The sequence below is a fragment of the Alternaria hordeiaustralica genome (genome assembly GCF_023758085.1).
Source record: "Alternaria hordeiaustralica strain BMP 2776 chromosome Unknown scaffold_12, whole genome shotgun sequence".
In the NCBI taxonomy this organism is placed as follows: Eukaryota; Fungi; Ascomycota; class Dothideomycetes; order Pleosporales; family Pleosporaceae; genus Alternaria; species Alternaria hordeiaustralica.
In genome coordinates, this window is record NW_026056784.1 from 922,449 (window position 1) to 938,648 (window position 16,200).

The 16,200-nt window shown below is 52.0% G+C and overlaps 4 protein-coding genes across 4 annotated transcripts; all 4 read right to left on the minus strand.

The window, feature by feature from the left end:
- Positions 1-268: 268 nt before the first annotated feature.
- On the minus strand, positions 269-1,954 carry J4E84_006554 (uncharacterized protein; the record flags this gene model as incomplete). Its single annotated transcript, XM_049389143.1, has 1 exon — positions 269-1,954. One exon carries the CDS (start codon positions 1,952-1,954, stop codon positions 269-271), a length of 1,686 nt encoding a protein of 561 aa, XP_049243417.1.
- An 8,025-nt stretch (positions 1,955-9,979) lies between these two features.
- Positions 9,980-10,593, minus strand: J4E84_006555 (uncharacterized protein; the record flags this gene model as incomplete). Its single annotated transcript, XM_049389144.1, is given in 2 exon segments — positions 9,980-10,577; positions 10,589-10,593. 2 exon segments carry the CDS (start codon positions 10,591-10,593, stop codon positions 9,980-9,982), a joined length of 603 nt encoding a protein of 200 aa, XP_049243418.1.
- Positions 10,594-12,648: 2,055 nt separating this feature from the next.
- J4E84_006556 (uncharacterized protein) lies at positions 12,649-13,539 on the minus strand (the record flags this gene model as incomplete). The annotated part of the gene is made up of 2 exons (XM_049389145.1): positions 12,649-13,498; positions 13,535-13,539. The coding sequence occupies 2 exons, from the start codon at positions 13,537-13,539 to the stop codon at positions 12,649-12,651; spliced, it is 855 nt and encodes a 284-aa protein (XP_049243419.1).
- A 509-nt stretch (positions 13,540-14,048) lies between these two features.
- On the minus strand, positions 14,049-15,465 carry J4E84_006557 (uncharacterized protein; the record flags this gene model as incomplete). Its single annotated transcript, XM_049389146.1, has 2 exons — positions 14,049-15,293; positions 15,349-15,465. The coding sequence occupies 2 exons, from the start codon at positions 15,463-15,465 to the stop codon at positions 14,049-14,051; spliced, it is 1,362 nt and encodes a 453-aa protein (XP_049243420.1).
- Positions 15,466-16,200: the final 735 nt, after the last annotated feature.

Consider the following 16,200-nt stretch of genomic DNA (forward strand, 5'->3'; position numbering starts at 1 on the left):
GGCAGATACCATATAGAGTTACTTCAATGTGCTTGTTAACTTGTTTCAAACGTTGACTTTTGACTGGCTGGGTGATGTTTCGTGTTACTACTGTGCTTCATGCGTTGGATTTTGAAAGGCTTGGTGATGTCGTGTCATGGCACTGTGGAAGAGACATTACGTTGCAACGGTTGATGTCAACGTGAGGGTATTGATTGCATTCTGCAGGTCTTACATTTAGTGCCTCTATATACCTCACGCCGCCCACGTAAACTCCACAATCCGCTATCTACAAGACCACACGTCCACCCATGTACCCCTGCATGCACCTATGCTGCTCAGAAACGCAGCGGAAGCACAACCATTTCTTGTCGTTGAAGAGGTGGTTGGCCAGCTTTTCATCCGCAAATCTGATGGCCGCGTCCCTAACCTTGGTGTCGACAGGAAGGTATCGCTTGTCGTTGCGAGTAAGGCCATTTCCGAAATTAGCCAAATCGATCACCATTGACGCATGCTTCTTTCGCTGAGGTGCTGGCACCTTGAAGGCGCACAGCACCTTCTCGATCTGCGCCTGAAGGATGTCAGGCTGGGCTTTCCGAAGCCCAGAAAGGCGCAGAGAGCCGTGCTTCAGCTGCTTGAAGACGACGTGGAACGTCTCAGGAGGAAACTCCTTCCTGAGGTCCCTCACGATCTCGTTAGTGGACTTGCGCTTTGGCGCCACGCTCTTGCCGCCCTCGGGGTCGCCCTTGATGCGGGATTTGGACCCAGATGCATGCATTGTAGGCTTCACAGGCTCTTGAGGCTTCGCGTTTGATTTGATGGAAGCCAATGTCTCCGCCCGGCTTGCTTCAGCCTCTTCCACCAGTCGATCAACCTTGGCTTGTAGACGGCTCATGGCCCCCATCAGCTCCTCGACTTTCGTATCAGCCTTGATACGCGCAGTCCTCTCTTCCTCCAGAATGCTCAAGATCATCTCCAGCTGACCCTTGTTGGGAGAGGGCGCCAGGTCAGTCTGAGTGGATGTGGACTTCGATGGGACGGAGTCTAGAGAGACCGCCAGTGACGAAACGATCTTGGGAGGGGAACCATCTTTGCTGATGAAACTGGGTGATGATGGTGAGGGAGTCGAAGTGTGTCGTAATCTCTTCTCCTTTGGCTCGGCCGATAAGCTAGGCTCTAGTGTTGAAGGAGCTGCGAACGATGTTGAGGAAGCACCAAAGTCAAAGACGAGTTTCGGTGCTGTGACTGGCGGCATTGTCTTCTCCACGGGTGCGGCAGCAGTAATTGGGCTTGTATCAAGACCGCCAGGCGCCAACTCGCCATTAGGCTTCTTGGAGCGCGACCCTTTTTTCAGAGGTGCCAGCTTTCTTTCTGGTACCTTGGCTTCAATGGACGGGAAAGGCTTGTCTGCAGGCTTCGCCTCTGTATCAACCTTGTTGAATATGGACGCACCATCGGGGCCGACGAAGGGGTTTACTACTGCTGATACCGCTGGAAAGCTCATAGCTATACCAGGAAGCTGCAACGGGGAAGCATCGTCGGGTGGCGAGACGACAACCTCGGGAATCTCGTTATCTTTCTGGACGGGTTCTACAGTGACAGACTCCAAGGCAAGGTCCGTCTGAGGTGGCAGCGGACGAGCGGGAGTGGTGTTGGGTGTAACGCCTTCCGGGTACTTTGTAGCGTCTCTTAGTAGCTCTGAGAACTCCCGCCAGTCGGCTGGAAGATCGTCACGAATTATCTCAAGCCTCTCAATGAACTCTGAGCACACTTGGTGATAGTCTGTTACATCCGTCCTATTGTCCCATGTTGACTTCTCGAGTCCTCTGACATACGCACGGAGAGCCGCGTCTGACAGGATGAGCGTCTGCTCGGGACAGTCGCTGGGGACCTTGTTGCGACACTCAATCACGAGATCAACTGTTCTCCGCGCATAGTTCTGGCGTTCTTTCGCTTGACTGGCTCTGTCGCTCATGGTGTATGTTGGGGTAAAGGTGGGCTGCTTGGTATCGTCGGGTAAAGGTGGATCGTTTGGTATCGTTGAGGTAAAGGTTGACTGTTCAGTGCCGTGAGTCGGAAGTTCTGCACTTGAGGTGGAAAGGATGGTTTAAAAAAGAAGTAGAACTGTACCGTGCGATTATATCGTATAACGCGAGGCTGTGACTTCGAAGTGAATTGGAGTGTTTACGCCTTGGCGCTCAGTCGCAGCGCTGCACAATAGCAGACGCTGGTATTGTCGCTGAAGCGCAAAGGTGTCGCAGAGTGCGCTAGTAGAGGCCGTGTCTAGCAGTATCACTGGTGAAGGTGGAATTATGAGAGATTGACGACTTGTTGCTGGACGCAGCGGGGGTTGTGGAGATTTGGAAAGAGAAGAGTTTGAGCGCAGGCGGGGAATACAGAAACGCAAGTGCGAGTAACTATTAGCGCTATCAAAAAGCCCACAGGTTATGCGGTATGTGTTCGCAAAAAAGGGTGGAGCGCGTGACGGGTATCGGCCCAGACGCGTTTGCGCTGAGGGCCTTTCACTACGTCTAACGCAAATCACACATCTTCCGACTAAGCATTCTGGCTCCTGAATGAAAGTGTGATGCTGAAATACTGGCATTAGATCTATTGGGTCTGTACGAGTATCCAGAGTGACACCGACGTTGAGGGTATTCACCGCTAAGAGTTTGTCCATCAGTATAGTTTGTCGGTGACGCAATGAGCCTCGAAAGCGCAGAATGCGACAAACGTTTGTGAGAAACTCCGCATGCGTTTCTTGACTGACCGATGTCTCCGCAAGGAATACCAGATCTGCTCTTTCTAGTGATGTGAACGTGGTTGCTTACAGGCCATGTGTACGGGCCTCCAGAAGCCTGGGGACAGCAGAGGAAAATGGCGCAATAGCATTTAGAAGATGAGAAAGCATTTCCCATATATGAAAACAAACAACGAGTGCTATCCGAGTACAATGATCTTGGATCTTCTACTGAAAGCTCTATTGTGTTATCTCGTCCTTCATGGTGGGCGTTCGAGTTGGGACGTCGATATGTACCTAGGTACGCTGTAGTAGCATGAGTGATGATATAGACATGACATATCAGTGTTCGATATGTGTGTAAAATCAAACAAAGACGCCAGTTATTCACGTATGCAATGAGATGGTGAAGAGGAAGGGAAGGAAGGGCTGGCGTTGAGGTTGGATCGGGCTGGCCCCACTTCGGACGGACCGCTCCGACATGAGCCCGCAAATCACCCAGGCCACGGAGCGTCTGGCGTCCTTCAGTTGCCAGGCTAGGGCGAGTTGTTCGCTTGTAGATGACTTGGTGGTTGCTCATTTCGAGTAATAATCGCCCTGTGCGACATTTGCTTGCGTGAACTGCGGCGCACGACGTTTAGACTAGCAAGGTCCTACCTGGATGATGACACCACGGCGGGATTGGTCAATTCGGCTTGCACGTACACTTGGGGTAAGATCGAGTCAGATCGCGCGCAGGTAATCTGCGTGCCGTTGATGACAGCGGGAGCGATGCGAAAAGTGCACTTGTTCGAACTCATTTCCGAGTGCAGAGAGCATAAGTTTTCATAGCGAATGATCGGCATTCACCGGAGTCGTTCCGGCATCACTAGTATATCATTCATTCACACTTCCCGATTTCAATAGCTTTGGTGCCCTCAAGGCGGCCATCAGCACTAAAAATGTGGCTAGATCGTTCCATGCTACAAGAGGTTGTCGTAAGCGCACACCATATCCTCTAGCTCGTGCTTTCTCCCGAGCAGGTACGCACGGTATAAGCAGGTCGACGAACAGCGAAGAAAGAACCAGAACCTGCGAAAGAAACGTTATCAGCGAGGTTGTTCCAATCCAGGGCTCACCTGCCATGAGGAATCGCAAGATCGACTTACGCAGCAAACATTGACAGTCCATACGACCATCTCATAAGCTCGCAACCGTACAGGTTTTCCTTCCATGCCTCCGCACACCCACGTTCGAGATACCAAGGCCGGAGACTGATATGCTCTGGATCTGACAGGTCGCCCGAGTTTTGGATCGAGGCACTATACATCCACAGCCCCGCCAGTATGATATCGTACAACGCGTTGACCGTGATCGAGGAGTGGAAGTCGAGAGTTTGCTTGCTGAAAGACATGATTGAGAAGCGGACGAGCCATGTGAACAGGGTTATAATGGCAATGCATAGGTTGCATAATGTACAGCTGGTTGAAGTGTTAGAAATCCAAATGGCTGCTGTTTTGAGGACGTGGGAGGATACCTTTCATCCCATATCAATGGTATGGGTGGTGATTTCCGATAGTTCGCATAGTCGTATACACGTTGGATAGGATCGGAATTCCAGCCTTTGGTGCCGCCTTCTTTCCATAGTATGCTGCGGAAGCGATCGGGATATGCAGTCGCAAAGAGAGATACGAGCGCGATGGCTAATATGAGATCAAACAATGTGGCACTGAGAAAGATCAGATAGGGATTGCGGAGCATGGTGAGCGTGATAATAATTGAGGAGCGACAAGTCCGACTGCCAGTTTCACCGAACGACATAGGAGCCGTGCAATGGGATTGTTATGTCGACTCAGTGATTGATTTGACAGAGAACGTGCGCTAGCGCGATGTCAGCTCAGTTGTGGTTGTCTCAGGTGTTCAGCGCCACCCCATTCAAGGAAAACATAGAACACCCTGGAGCTTACATGGACGCTACGCCTCCATATTTGCTCATCGTTGGTCTAATGTAGGCCCTAGGCCTGTTCGGTGTTTTCGTTGTACAAGGTGAGCGCGTCGTGACAGCGGCAGGATTCGGAAGAGAGACATCGAATCTCCGTCAATCATCAAGCCTATCAGCACCGAAGACAGGTAGCAATGTGGAGTGAACTACAGTGACAGCAATGCCTTAGCCTGTTCTCTTTGCATTAGCTTGTTGTTCAGTAGGGAAGAACGCCAAGCAAAGTTGCGCAAATGGCCTCATTCTGACTTTCGAGAAGCCACACCTCAAATAATGCCAACGTGATGTTGCGAAATTAATGCGATTAGAAAAGTGCGCCGATATGCGCCCATTCCCATGTGCCACCTCGCCTCTTGTGTAAGTGGAATGGCTTGCCACATGCACTAACAGTCGGGTATATGTATGTTGGGTGGAACACGAGAACATCATCGGATCCCGCAGTGTATCGCAAAGCAAGTTGGTCGTCTATGCTCATTACATTATGCATGCGCGCATATATTCTGCGCTTGTCTAAGCCATGGTGATTGATGCTCACCAGCTCTCCTGTCTTGCGACAAATCATCTAACTCCTGCCCTGCTCTTCAAGCTCTCTTAAGCCTTGCCAAACCCCTCCATTGCCCTCACGGGCCTCGCCGTAATCGCTACTTTTCTAACGGACAGCATCGTCATCTGCGTTTCCTCACGTCATCTCTCTTCGTAATGCCCCTTCCATCGGAAGCTCACTGCTTGAGAGCTGAGCCGATAGTGAGTGTGAGTTGAGTGTAGTAGCTGGCTCATCGGGTCTTCTCTGCAGGTGCATACCTCCTGGCGGCTCTTCATAGTCGGGATCTTTTGGCAAGTACCACATGGCGAGTCCAGCTTGGTATAGTGGAGGCAGCGTGCCGAGGCGAAGATTGGGTTTGGGGGCTATGATGGCTTGAGCGTTTGTAGGAGGATGATGTTGGTGGCTTGAGTCGTGTGGGCGAAGGATCCATCCGTGGATCACGTTCCCACCTCATACAAGAAAAAAACCGAACAGGTCTAGAGCCTACATCAACGCTAGGCCACCTATCTAGTAGGTTTAAATGTTGATGTAGGCTGCAGGCCTATTCGGCTTTTTCTCAATTGACGTGTTCCGGTCATGTGACTGTGACGTCAGATGCGCGTCCTCCCGCAGCGGCACGACTGTGCCACATGGACGTCAACAACAAGTGCGCTCATGTCCGAAGTGACACTTGCCTCCCACGTCGTACAATGAAGCACCTCACGTTTTCCGAGAAGCCGCCGTGCTACGCGCCTGCTTCGTGCATCAACGTCTCTACCCCCAACATGCATCGCTGTGGCTAGCCATCTCGACTCTGCGCCCCAACAACGCACTCATAACCGATCAAGGTTATATTCTTTCGTAACTTTGATTTCGTTCAGCCCCAATGAGCCCAGTCTCTCCGAAGGAGCCGATTCATTGTTCAGCGTGACAAAGGCAGCCGCCTGCGGTTTGATGCCTGGCATCCATTGCGAAGGAGGTGCGTTGAGATTTGATGTCGACGAGCCGTTGCTCTGTGTGCGGAACTTCATCCGGCGGAGACCGATACCGCCATCCTCAGTCGGGAGTGGAGGAGTTCGGCGCCACGAAGGAAGTGAACGGACGTTGGGAACGCAACAGCAGACGATACCGACAGCGACCTCGATTGGGGAAAAGCAGATACGCCACCACGACGCACCGATCGGATCATCATTGACGTTGCCGAAGACGTCGATCGCGCAGTCGATACGGAGGACTGCTAGGATAGTACAACTGTGTGGTGTCAGCAAGAGCTATTTGGAGCGAGCGCTTAGCTTCACGTACAAGCATCCAAGGAGGAACAAGACCATCACCCACGCCTTCTTCTTGCCTGAGAGATCTGCTGCTGCTATGGCAGGTATCGGGGCAAAGAGGATGACACTGTTGAAGAAGACGTGCAGCGATCCAATGATGATGCACGACTTCTTGCTCTGCAGCTTGCACTCCCCCGGTGGATGGCACATGCTGATCCAACCCGCGAGCGACCAGATGTACCAGACCGCGATGAGCGCCATAGACGCATAGCAAGCGATGCGAGCAAAAACTCTCTTCTCGTACAGGCGGAGGTAGGATTTCGCAAACGCCACCTGCACCGTTGCAACCGATGTGGCCCAACAGATATCCAGTGCGAATTGTATCTTGAAAGCCTGTTAGCCAACTCTCAAGAAGCCTCCAGCTAAACATACCCGCAGCCAGAAACGCTCCACAACGTCAAAGTTCTTCGTCGGGTCCGCCTGAATCTCATAGCTCGTAAGCCCTTCTCCGCCGAGGAACACCAGCACGTAAACTAGCGTAACCACGACAAAGCTCATAGCCTACGACTGTTAGCATGGTACCGCCGTCAGCATTCCATCGTCTTACCAGAGCAGCCAGCATCAGCGCATCTTCGTTGATCGTGTTGACCCGTCTGACACTCCTCGTGTACCATCTCGCCGCCACCGCTGCCGCAGCCACCGCAAGGCATAGTGTAGGCGCAATCAACAACGCAAGCTGCTTGCCATTGACAATGTCGAAACGATCCGATTGCTTCCCCGCCATGATCAATACTTTCCAGCTCTTCTTCACTTCACCGCATACCGAGCGCACATCAAAGCCAAAGTCGTCGAAAGAGAGGGGCGTAACTGGAACCAGGATTAAAAAGCCCCGAGCGGAGCGAGTGAACGTAGATAAAGCCAAAGAGGCGATCCTCCCAATTGCCTGGTCCAGAGCACAGAGCTGTCATGCACTATGCTCGTTGAGTCCGCCGTCTTCAACGCCTATCTCGCGTCACCCAGGGTGCCTCAGCCGTGCGGCCCATGCGACAAGTGTACTTGTAGTGTTGGCCTTTCGGGAAGCAAGACCTAGTCAGGGAGCGCGGCGGGGCTCATGCTGTGCGCCGCTGATTTGTCGCACATCTGACGGTCCGACGCGGAACACGGCTAACCTGCATGCATCCCTGCCAGCCATATACCTGTGACCCAATGAAAGCTACCACACCAGCAGGCCCTCCGTTCATGGGGGCTTGCGCTTCCGGGGCACTGATGCGGCTAGCATGAGCTATTGCAGACAAAAAGCAATATAGCAAGCTGGCAATCCTTTGCCGTATTCTGGTAGGTTTCTTGATGATAGTTTCACTTCCCTCGAGGCGATCGGTTAGCAAAAGAAAAGTAACTCAACGCTATGGGCGATCCGCGCATATGTCTGCATCACGACGTGCGGGGTTGCCGAAGCTGAACACCCCCGAGGCGACGGTTGGCTTCCCCTATCGATCACGCAGCCCCCATGCTCATCACCGCGAACTGAAACAAGCCCGCCGCGTCGGCCGTTCTTCGTCGCGTGGTCTGCCAGGTCATGGTTCCGGCACAAGCGAGGTGGCGCCCTTCTATCGTGACCTAGAACACAAAATCCACCTACCAACAAGCCTAACAAGATTGTAACTTTGCTTCTCGAGATTCCCGGCACACGTTGAGACAGCATTCATGCCTGCTATATACTCTAACCTTCTTTCTCAACAGTCGTGCCGTCTCGCTCAACACTACACATATTAAAGGACGCCGCCCTCTCTTTTTCTTTTCAATAGCGGCCCGATCGGTCCTCCGAAATAAATCTCCGACATGACACCGCAAATGCACACGCGTGCAACGGGAGAGTTACCGCAAAGATGCCTTCTAGAATTAGCCCAGAGATAAACCCGCATCTGGGGTATATCTCGCTCCGATCATACGATCCTGCAGCTCTTTCGGCCTAAAATCCTAGAGGTGACGTCGCAGGCTGTATATTGGATGAAGTCATCGGGCTAAGGTTCGGGCAGTAATGCGGTCGTCTGCGTGTCATATGCAGGGCAATAGGAGGGAGGGAGGTCATGTCACGTGGGGTAGGCTTATCTGGTGCTGTCACATGTGATTGGGGACGGCAGAGAACGGGTGAGTGAGGGAGAGACAATGCATTCGGAACTACAGAAACCATACGGTACGACCATGCGCGGAGGCATTCGCAACCGTGAAAACCGATAGACGCCAACGCCAAACCTATCCCAGGAGGTATTCAGTGACCTCTGACCCAGCCCAGGCAAACTTCATAATGATGCGCGTCGACCTTCACGACCCCAACACCCAAAAAACCCAAACGCCAAACCCATCCCAGGAGGTCGTCGCATACTTCGCACGGATGCAGTGAAATGCTAGTACTCAGAAAGGAGGTTCTACCCACCCCCAATACTCCCTGCTCGCCTCCTCCTCCCTCTCCACCCTCTCCCTCTCCATCTCTTCCTGTGCCCATGTTGGGAACAGTACTGTCCTACACATAGGACAAGTATTACACCTCTCAAACCAAGTCATGATGCAGTTGGTGCCGAAAACGTGGCCGCAGACGTTTAGCTTTGACACTGGTTGCTCTTCATTGGTGTGGTGGCTGTGAAGAGGCTTTGTGGATTTGAGCCAACTTGACTTGAAGACAATTGTGTTGGCTGGGTATTGTAAGGCCAGTTCAAGGACTTCCTTGTCGGCGGCGGTGAGCTTGGTGGCGGAGGGGTTCTCGCAGGCCAAGTCTTTGGTGCAGATGCTGCACGTGTCTGCTTCGCTGGCGGGCAGGAGGTAGGGAGACATACCCGCAGCGATGAAGTCGGCCTTGCAGGCGTAGACAGGTGTGGTTGAAGACATGTTTGTTGTAGTGTGGTGATGTTGTGTTGGTAGATGTGGTAGTAGTGTTGGTAATAGTGTTTGAAGATAGTTGAGATGGAATGGTAAAACTTTCTTCGGATTTTGGACTTTGAATGTGATGGATGATGAAGAAAGGATAATGGAGAGAAGAGAGGGACAGAGCACTATTTATTGAGTTGGAAGCGTCTCTGTGACTCACACTGCACGGTGGTAATGAGTTAATTATTGAGTTGGAAGGCTATCTGTGACTCACGCTGCCCGTTGATAATGAGTGGGTTTGCTGACCTTGGAGACCTCAGGAGTGGTGGTTACGTACTATCAGGAGCGCACGATCGCGCATTGTTCGCCGGAGCGCCATGCCGAACCTTAGATTTTCAGATAGCTGTGACTCAAGTGCATTGACGTTCCTATGAGAAAAAGGTCGTGCTCATCACATACAAGGGAAGCCTAGAAGTCTCTACTGCGCTGAGATTTCGCGTACTTTCGATTCGATACCAATGTGGGCTGCAGGATTTCTGTTCGCTTTCTTCCATGGACAAGGTGCGGGCAAAAGTTCCGGATCAACAATGAACCAGATCTATTAGAATTACACCCCCACACACACACTATAGCTCCTCAAACTTCTTGCCCCGTGTTCTGCTCAAGGCAGCAGTAGCGCCAAATGCGATACGACCCACATCATCCGTGGGTTTCTCGTCCCCGACGAACCCTGGGCACGCAGCAACAGTCTGCTTCCACTGCTTGTCCCCTTCGGCAGCGCTCAGAATATCGGCATGTGCCGTACCAGCCTTGACAACGAGTTCTGCACCCAACCAAGGCGTGAATGGCCTCATCCAAAAGGCGTACAGGGCAAGCACTAGCAACCCGAGAAGGTGGAGGCCGAGGAAAACGGACCCGGTGATGACCCCCCAAAGCGCGATATATGTCTTCTTGGTTGGAACGCCCGTATCGACATATACATTCCGCGATTGGTCGAATCCTCCCCATCTGTGGAATTGGCTCGGGTTCAGCCACTCCTTGTTGGCGAGGAAAGCGGCCACAGTGAACGCCCTACTTGCAGAACGTTCCGAATCAAAGAATGCGGCTAGTTGTCTCACGCGGCCAAGGACGTCGACTTCGGACTGGTAGTCGTAGTCGCGGAGGCACGGGCCCCCTATGGCAAAGTTGAGAGGCATATTCCCGAGGCAGTTGTTGCCGAAGTTTCTGAACCATACTTCATCATCGACCTCAGGCCGATCTACAAGGAAGGCGGATGGATTTGAAACTCTTCTCTCGATGAAAGAGCCTTCGCCAAATAGTGCCAGTCCAATAGCAGTCAGCGGACCGATGTGATTTCCAATGGGTTGTCTCACATTTCCTGCGTATGTTTCGTTGGTTGCTCGTTTCTCATCTCGACTGGATCCGCTGGTTGAAGAGCCTCTAGCGCTGTCCAAGGATAGCTTATGGAGTAACGGCCCGGCGCGATTGCCGTTCTTGGTATTAGGAAGTTCGAAGTAGCCTAACGTCGAACGGGCGGTGATTTTCCACATAATAGGAGTGCGTAACATTGAAGGCACCGAAATTGCGAGAAAAAGGTCCTCGGTAATGTCCTGCCGGTTGTACGTAGCTTGCCAAGGCGTGCCAGAGATATTGGCGGGTATGCAAGCTATTATATCGAACTCCCGGTATCCCGTCTCTCCTCCACGGTATTGTGCGAAAAATACATCTTCTCTGTCGCGAACGCATTCGGTTGGCCACTCAGCGTCTGTCATGTTCCTGTATTCAATTGTGGTATTGAGGCGCGGTGCGTACTGAGGGTCAACATAGACACCGGTGCTGAAGTCCAAGGGAACGGGTGAGAACCAGGCATCTAAGCTCATCTCATCAAGTTGATAAAGACTCCTCGAGAAGCGGTTACAATTGGTGGCCACACTGAATGTATCGTAACACATTTCATTATCCAGTCCATCCTTCTGTTCATCGATCCAGAGGTAAGGCTCATGTTCTCTTTCCGCGCGCGATTCTAGAATGCTACGGAGTCGAACAACTGCTGTATTTATGTCATTGTCGGTGCTGCTGATTAGAGCAGGTATATCAGCGACCCTAATCAGACCGGACTGTGTGCTGCGAGTTGGTATTCGTGTCGGAGTAACCTGGATAAACGTTGTCTGCAGAATCGGGAAGACAGCACCTGTATTCGAGTCAACACCGGCTTCCTGCCAAGATCTGGGCATGACTCACCCACTAAGGTCAATGCAAAGGCGAAGTACAATGGAAGACTTCCAACTTTAGACCACCTAGCCCACATTCTTGGGCTGATCCAGCCTTGATCTGCAAGCGCCATAGTCTGACGCAGATTCAACTTCGTTCTCGAGCTGCCAGCCTGGATATAGGCAGCGAAGGCTATAGAGCATATCGCTGAAGTGATGGGAATGGTGAGTAGGGCGACTACCGATTGCAGGATCTGCGCAGCCCTAAGGATCCTCTCGTGTTTAGCCAAGAGACGAGCTACATCTTTAAAGTAGTCTTGATTATCCGTATAGCTTAACTTGCTTCCAATCGGCCGGCTGCTCGCGACACAAAGAACGATCCAGGTGAATAGGGCGAGTGTAGCGTAAAAGATGAAGACCATCAGCGGCCAAAACGAAGTGTGGAGGGTCCTGACGATGGGCTCGCGAACGGTCATGGAAGACGCTCTCGACAGCCTCGACGTGTACATGGGCTCGTGAGTAGTTTCCGGGACCTTGGGTGCACCCGCGTTTGCTTGTCTGGTCTCCTCTCTGACGCTGTGCATCTCATGCGACTCCCGTTGCTCCATGTTTGGTGTGATCGATCCGCCGTTAGGGAAGATGGGGAGTCAAGATTCCCGCTGTAAGGGATGTAGCGTAGATTTAATAAAGCATGCGGATGTTATCGTCTGACAGCGCGTAACTCGACTGCGCCGTCTTGGCTCTTGTCTTGGCGTGCAGTTTGTATTGAAGTTGGGGGCTAAGAGCGGGTGTCGGCACGAGGGAATGCGATCCTCCACCATCGTCGCACAGGGGCTCCAGAGGGAGGCATACTTGTACACCAAACGCAGTGCCAAACCCTTGTGAACCTATTCAAAGGCCAGCCCACAGATTAGTCAATGAGACATCATGGCGCAAACTCGCAGAGGGTCGTCCAACGCGTACACTTTTCGCGGCAAGTGCTGGTGTCTTATTTCCACCTCAGCCTTACAGGGCTGACTTCAGGCCTCCCATCACACCGGTAAAGGGTCCAGGCGAGGTTAGATCTCGTATAACCGACATACAACTCATTTCTTCGCGACCACTACTACGCCACGCACAACTCCGGTCCGCCCCCACCAGCCGAACATAGCTTTCGCGACACCAAAGCGACCTAAGCCTAATCCTAACATCTTGAGCCTGTCGTCCTGCTCTTTCAGGAATGCTGCCAGTGGCGCGAACACATGTTCTGAGATGTCAGTGGTGGTGATGGCTTCAGGGTTGTATCCTATCTGCTCCAGCCTCTCGCGGTACCCCTGTGGTGTGGTGAAGTTCGCCCAGGGCGCACCCATGAGGGTAGTGAGAAGGCGAAGCGTCGTTCTCTGGGCCCATGTAGCGGTAGGAGAGAGACAAAGATCAAAACCCATCCAGCTTGCTTCTAGCTCTGAGTGGGCGTACTCAATGATGGGCCAGCGTGAGGGGGCGAAGTGATATGCTGTGTCTAGTGCCAACACCCAACGCTCGTCTGTGTCGTCCTTCGCATGCTGCAACTTTGTTTGCAGCTGTTTGTCCCAGGACTTGGGTTTCGACGCGTCGGCACAGAGGAGGGATATCGTGGGGGTTCCACCATCTTCCATCTCAGGAGATGCCGCCTTCGTCTCATTCTTCTTGAGCTCGTCAACTCGCTCCGAGGCGTATCGAGCCTGCACAGCATCTTTCGTGATGCCAATGTAATGTTGGTATGTGGCGCAGCAATCTCTTTCATCCCACCAGTCTTTGTCGCACGCTCGAATAGGTTCCTTGCTCATGAGATAGATGGTTTGGTCCCCGCATCCGAAGCCCAGATCCACCAAGGCTCTTCTCCGTGCTGCTGGGCCTTTGTCGCTTGAAAGGCCAGCCTCAGCAAGGATTACGTTCAGCATGTCTCGACAGGCTTCGCTTAGTGTCGTTGAAGTGGTGGCGTTCTTCCAATACCCCATGTTCATCCACATGGCTGTGGGAAGCTGCAGATGTAGCCGCCCATGTTGCAGCCCGTAAACTGAAGCCTTGTCTTCTTGAAGGCCCCGCGCTCTCATCATCAGCCAAAACAGTAGGGTCGCAATCCCTGCGCCTAGTATCTGCGTAGCGAACATTTGTTTGGCGTGTGGTCGTGATTGGTGCGACGCAGAGTCGGGTGCTTGTGGGATTTCGCGGGAAGCTTCAACGATGCAATGACGCTAGCCGTTTCTGGCGAAATGTCTGACGAGACGCCATATGACGCGCACAACAGGAAGTCGCATCCTAGACCCGTCAATGCCGAATACTTTGACTTTCGTTCAAACAATCTTGGATCGCCTACATCACTTCCTGAGTCCTAGCATGCTAATGGGCATGTTGTCTTGCCCGGGTATCTACTCTATTGGATTACCTGCAAGGCTACGAAAGGACCAAAGGCAAGAGGATGCTCCATGCGTCACAATCCGGGTCCGAATGCGCTCGACTTCATGAATCACTGATGCCTCCAGGGCACCGCGACGTCGAACGCATCAGCCACTCGCATGGCCGAGACAACGCAGCCTTCCAGGAGGACCATACCGTCCCAACACCAGCCGCCCACGAGCCAAACATTGTCCTCGCCATTCCTCCACTGTGGCACTGACTTGTCATCTGTGTCGAAGTTCGAGCGCTTATCAAATATGGCATTGACGATGCGCTGGCTCTCCGGGCTGCGAAGAACGCGCGTGAACCGGCTCCGCTGAGCAACGCATTTCTCATCGAGAGGAGTGCATGGGCAAGTGGTTACTACGACGCCACATGGTTGGACATGATGTGATTCGGTCGTGTGCGTACCGGAGGTTGCTGTATTGAGGTGGATGAGCTGCGCGCCTTTCTTGTCGACGTGCCTGGCGTCGCTACCGTGGAGGACTGCCCAATCCGTGTGAACGACACTTTCTACGACTGCAGTTGGTATGCGCTGCATGTGGTGTTGCAGAGGTCTGAAGATACGGCCGACGACATCTGGGGCGACGGCTAGAATAACCTTGTCAAAGAATTCCGTTTTCTGAGCGTCTGACCCGCCCTGAGACCAGGTTATCCGAACGCCCTTTTCGGAGGGCTCTACCGCTGTTACAGTGGCCTCGAGAGTAACATCGATACCCTTGACCAGGCGGTCTTGTACCCCTCCTACGCCATCTGATACAGTATAGTGTGGTGCGCCGTGGCTCCTCCGCTTGTACTCGATGATATCGCTGGCAGGGAATGCGAGTAGCGACTCGTGTGGACAGGTGGATACGCTCGATAAGAGGGGGAGGAGGTAGTAGGTAACGAAGTAGGTTGGGCAATATGTGCGGTCCAGGTACTGCTGCATAGTCTCGCCTCGTCTAGGCTCGAAGAAGAAACAACAGAGCGCGAACCACGAGTAGGCAAGCGTCAAATATAGCCATTGCATCAGGTACGAGGTCCTGCTAACTCTGCTCGGTCGGGACGCCATCTGGTGGAGGTTCGATGCATGTGTAAAATACGACGTGTCGCGGCGGCCAGTCGCTAAGGCCTCGGGGCTCGCATCGCGGCATTTCGCGAATTCGAAGAGGAAGGGCTGGGAGTTGTATTCGATGCGCAGGTAGTCGTACAGGGCCTTGAGGTTGTTGTAGTAGCCGCCCGCAAACGCGCGCATGGGCAGGTCCACGCGGGTGGAGGCGTCGGTGGCTGCATCGGGGATGGAGATGGAGGCGGCGTCTAGGGAGAGCGTTTTGCCCTAAAATTACTTTTGTGAGTACAGTCGCGGATAGAGTGGGTGTTAGGCGGCCTACCGACTCGAAGACCCTGACGGCATATCGCTGGCGGACATCGTGGAACAACAGGTTCGCGCTAACCAGTCCCGCCAGGCCAGAGCCTATTATTGCGACCTTCTCGCGTGGCTGCTCCATGCTGAGGTAGTCGTGGACGTCAGCGGTGTGGAGCTATGGTGTTGATATTTAGGGCATGACGTGCAAATCGTCGCATGTCCTCGGCTGCTGGCCCGCAGCAGTCTCAGAACAGGCATCGTCCGTCTCTACCCAATTTGATAGCAAACATCAATTGGCGACGGCATCGTCGCCGGGGCTAGGCTCAAATGGAGCAAAGTGCATGGAGCAACGTGTGCCCGTCGGAGAGTCGCGCGTCCTGTCTTGATGTCATCCTTTAGATTGAGCGTCTTGATTGGTTGAGGGAATGTCACCGACGCGTCCCTTGCATGCGACATTCTCTGTCTTTTACGCTTAAGCCTAAGAGGTCTTTTTGCGTACTTTAGTTATATATATTAGAAAAAAAGATATTTAGTAATAGTAGTTTACTAAACTATTTATTTAAAGTAGTTATCTTTATATATACTTATAGTAGCTAAAAATAACTTTATAATAAATATATAATAAGTTATTATAATAGCTTATAGAGTAGAAATAGCTTATACTATAAAACTAAAGTTAAAGCTTAAATAATATATTTATAAAAGCGTATTTACTACTATTTCTATCTTTTTATTATAATTATAAATATTTTATACTTTTAAAATTTTTTTAACTACTATTTTTTTATTTTTACTAATAACTAAGTAGCTTATATTACTTTCTTAGTCTTTACTCTAAATTTTAAACTTAATATAATTTACTATAAAGCTTTATTTA